This window comes from Mytilus trossulus, chromosome 13 (assembly GCF_036588685.1).
Source record: "Mytilus trossulus isolate FHL-02 chromosome 13, PNRI_Mtr1.1.1.hap1, whole genome shotgun sequence".
NCBI lineage: Eukaryota > Metazoa > Mollusca > Bivalvia > Mytilida > Mytilidae > Mytilus > Mytilus trossulus.
The window spans coordinates 49,361,348-49,365,395 of record NC_086385.1 but is presented as its reverse complement, the minus strand read 5'-3'; the positions used below and the strand labels follow the sequence as shown (position 1 = coordinate 49,365,395).

Below are 4,048 nucleotides of genomic sequence, written 5' to 3'. Positions count from 1 at the left end.
GCTTCCTTGACATCAAGTTCAGGACCTTCACATAACACGAGAGCTGTCTTGTTGACTTCTATTTTCTAGTCTTTTGAAAACAAACAGGATTACCTCAATTATATACAACTTAAGACCTTAAAGAACAAACAGGCCTTTGCATTGGTGATTGTCTCCTTGATATCAAATTCAGTCTGAGTGTTTTTTTAAACAACTGCATGTGTCTTTGGCGGTAACAACTTCACATCCTATAAATGAGGGAATGGATCTGTATTCTTTCATTTTTTCGCTCATTATTTTTTATCTTTAAAAATAATTTTTATTTGTTATTGCTTGATAACTCTTTTTTAAATATTGTTTCTTTTCTGTAAACAATATTTTACCCAATTCTTTAAATATTGCAGTTATTTATATTTTAGCACCCCATTATTCTCTAATTCTTTATTTTTTGCCCATTATTCTGTATTCTGTAAACCCCATCTACATCCTCATGAATACTTGTATCTTTATAAGGTCACATTTAAAAATAGAAAAAGATTATCTAACAGAATTTTTATTTGCCAAATATGTTGATGTTGATACTGTATCAATTAATGATCTCTTCCTGGAAACAATTGACAATTTTGCCGTTACAGTAGACAACTGCCATACACCCGCCACAATAGTTGTTGCTATATGAAAAATAAAATTTATAGATTAATCTTTAATATATACGGAAGTCAGAAATGATAAGTATGGTCATAATGATAATAAACATATATATAAATGAGTAACATACTAAATATTAGAGCGTTATACCATTATTAAATTTGTTCTTTTTTATGTGTATCGTAGATTTTGTATCTCCCTTCTTGGAGCCTTTCAATTTGAATAGAATTACAAAAACAAATATCATTATTGAGTACTTAGTAAATGAACCGCCTCAGTAGTCTAGTAGTAGTCCGCTAGCCTCGAGCAGGACATGCTACTTGCAGCTTCTAATCCAAGCACGTGGCATTTAGGAGTAAGAGCAAAAACAAGTCTTGAAATCAAAATGTGTCCGGATAGGGAGTTGCGTCTTTCTTTGAACTGCAACCCTTTGTACCAATAGGTTTTAAAAAAATCCGGATTAACGTGTCGGTCCAGTATAAAGGCAGGGTCTGTATTCATAATACGTTATCATGTTCTCGTTCTGAAAATATACATGTGATTTGCGCCTTGACGTTTAACAGCCGGCAATCCATCCACCATGCATCAGGGTTGTCTTTAATATCCATGGCCGGTTGTTTTTTTATTTTAAGAATATCAATTTTATTAAGGAACTCTTTTCAAATTGTTTTAGAAATAAATGGCTTTTACACGTTTGAGTATTATAAAACATTGTTGTACACATTCCTCACTAAATATATGATTACTTTTCATTTATTTTTAAATATATCTGTATTAAGGGTAAGCTGTCAAAGTGACATCAGATTGGGTTTTCTGTATTCTGAAAAGCGCTTTCAGGAATTTTTGACCTGTCAAATTATATGCTTATTTTACGATCTACAAAAAAACATAAGTCTTGAACAGCATAACTGAAATCGTCAAAATCAATATTAACCAACATTTTGTTAAGAGCCTGGAGTATTGGCTGAACAGTTCATAAATAATTGCACGAAAACGACTTAAAGTGCAAATTTCTAATAGGTCATAACTCTAAACGGCAAAACCAAAAATTGCCTATATCAAACTTGACCACCATTTTGTCATCAATAACAGAATATTTAACTTAATTTTAAGGCCAAGGTTTTAATGCTCCATAAGTAATCATTGTAACTGTGGAGAAGCGGTATAAAGTGCCATTTTTTATTTATGTAGAACCATAATTCATGAACTGCAAAAGTGAAAATTATAAATATCGAACTGGACCTCAATTCTTTCATCAGTTACATCATGATAGTAATTTAAAAAAAAACAGTGGTTCATAAGTTATTGCACAGAAACAACTTAAAGTGTCATTTACCAATTGATCAAGGACCATAACTCCTCAACGGAAAACTCAAAATGATTACTATTAAAATTTACCTCCATGTTGACATCAGTCACAACAAATTATAATTTGAAAACTATTGGATGAAGAATTTATAAGTAATTGGATGGAAACGAGATAAAGTTCCATTTTCCAATATATATCAAGGACCATAACTCATGAACAATAAAAGTGAAAATCATTCATATTGCACTTGACCTTCATTTTGTCATAAATATCAGTTCATTAAAATTTGCAAATCATTGGTTTAACGGTTAATGCGTTATTGTATTGAAACCCGCCGTACTTCGCCAATTTGAAACTGGATTTTTCCTTCGGAAAACCCAGTGAATGATCAGATATCTCAATCCGGGTTGCAACTGGAATGTACGTGAAATACTTACCAACAAAAAGGACTATCGAACCTTTCCGGGTCACATGTTTGAACCCCATCACATGGTATGGTAGAGCAATTATTGTGAAAGTGAGTCTTGCATCCCGTTCGAAAGTCTGGACATTTATCTAAATGAAAACTAAATTATTTTTTAAAAGAAACAGAATAAACTAAGTATAACGTAAATACTTGAACCAAATTTTAAAAAAAAATCTAAAAGTGCAAAATTCAATTTATGTCAACAAATTTAAAGGTGTCGTTTCTCAAACATGCTTTAAAAACAAAAAGTTAATTAGTGATTACTTCATTAAAAGCCTGTAGTCGTATTGTACCGTACATGTAGTTGCACAACTGTCGATGCGAGGAAATCATGATTGCTCAATAATTATGCAGAATAAAACAACTTCTGTATTATTTGGGATATAGAGCACACCTACGAAAGTTAAAAAACCACGTTATAAAATAGTTTTGAAAAAAGAAGGGAATCCTAGTTATGACAAATTTTGACATACTTACAACCAGGGTCTTTTTCTAGTTTACATTCTTCTGAAAATATATCAAAAGACATACATAAACATAGTTATGAATCTTGGACAACGAACTTGACATTTCGATTAAAAACAGAAGGGAAGGTAATAGTTTGAATCGAATTCATGTCAAAACCCACGACTGTAAAGTGAAACTGGTAAGATCTTATCTGACACTTTATCGTGTGCGAAAGGCTAAGGTCTAATAAGCTAAAAAAAAAAGAAGTCTTGCCCGTCGGACTTACTGGTTGATACTATGCGATATAGTCTTACAATCAATGTTGAGATGTTACACTATTGATTCAGGTAAGGTTTGACTTGGAAGTTATTAAAACGTTTAAAGCCACTGAATTTGTTTACACCTCTCCTAAGTAAGGAACCTGATGTTCAGTGGTTGTGGTTTGTCTATGTGGTTTAAAAATGTTCCCCGCTTCTCTATTTTACATAGATTAGACCGTTGGTTTTCCCATTTGAATGGATTTACATTTGTTATTTCCGTGGCCCTTTATAGCTTGCTAGCTGTTTGGTGTGAGCAAATGCTCCGTGTTAAAGAACATACTTTGACCTATAATGGTTTACTTTATATAGATTATGACTTGGATGTTGAGTTGTCTCATTTTCACTCATACCACATCTTCTTACATCTATTTACAGAACTATAGTAACTTACCTATGGCTGCGACGGTACAGAAAATAACACAAAAGACGATAAATCCTCCATAAAGAGATCTAACATCCATACTTTGGCCTATCTAATGTAAAAATATAATAAAAATCGCCAACATTTGCTGACTAAGTATAATTATATGTTTACAGATGTGTATACGTGGGAAACAGTTGTTATCATGATGATGATAGCGAAAAGTATAAATCAATTATAACGTGTTTTTATTAATATGTATAATACGTTTTATTTGTTTGTTTTCTCTACATAGTTATATTTTTAGTTTCTTAATTTAATGATAATGATATCTTTTAATCTTAACAAATACTAGGATACTCATTTTACTATACCTCAGGCATAAATTACCTTAGCTGTATTTGGCAACACTTTTAGGAATTTTGGTCCTCAAAGCTCTTCAACTTCGTACTTTTTTTTGTCCTTTTTAACTGTTTTGGATTCGAGCGTCACTAATGAGTCTTTTGTAGACGAAACGC

General features: G+C 31.9%; 1 protein-coding gene across 1 annotated transcript; it reads right to left on the bottom strand.

Moving 5' to 3' along the window:
• Nucleotides 1-492: 492 nt before the first annotated feature.
• LOC134695213 (uncharacterized) lies at nt 493-3,740 on the bottom strand. Its single transcript, XM_063556425.1, has 4 exons — nt 3,561-3,740; nt 2,880-2,909; nt 2,374-2,491; nt 493-650 (listed from the first exon to the last, which is right to left on the bottom strand). The coding sequence occupies exons 1-4, from the start codon at nt 3,628-3,630 to the stop codon at nt 566-568; spliced, it is 303 nt and encodes a 100-aa protein (XP_063412495.1). The 5' UTR covers nt 3,631-3,740; the 3' UTR covers nt 493-565.
• Between the last annotated feature and the right edge of the window lie 308 nt (nt 3,741-4,048).

Coding starts and splice junctions, on each gene's coding strand:
- LOC134695213 (XM_063556425.1), bottom strand. CDS start 3,630: ATGGATGTTAGATCTCTTTATGGAGGATTTATCGTCTTTTGTGTTATT. Junction 2,910..3,560: donor CTGTACCGTCGCAGCCATAG/GTAAGTTACTAT, acceptor ATATATTTTCAG/AAGAATGTAAACTAGAAAAA. Junction 651..2,373: donor TTCGATAGTCCTTTTTGTTG/GTAAGTATTTCA, acceptor TTTTTCATATAG/CAACAACTATTGTGGCGGGT.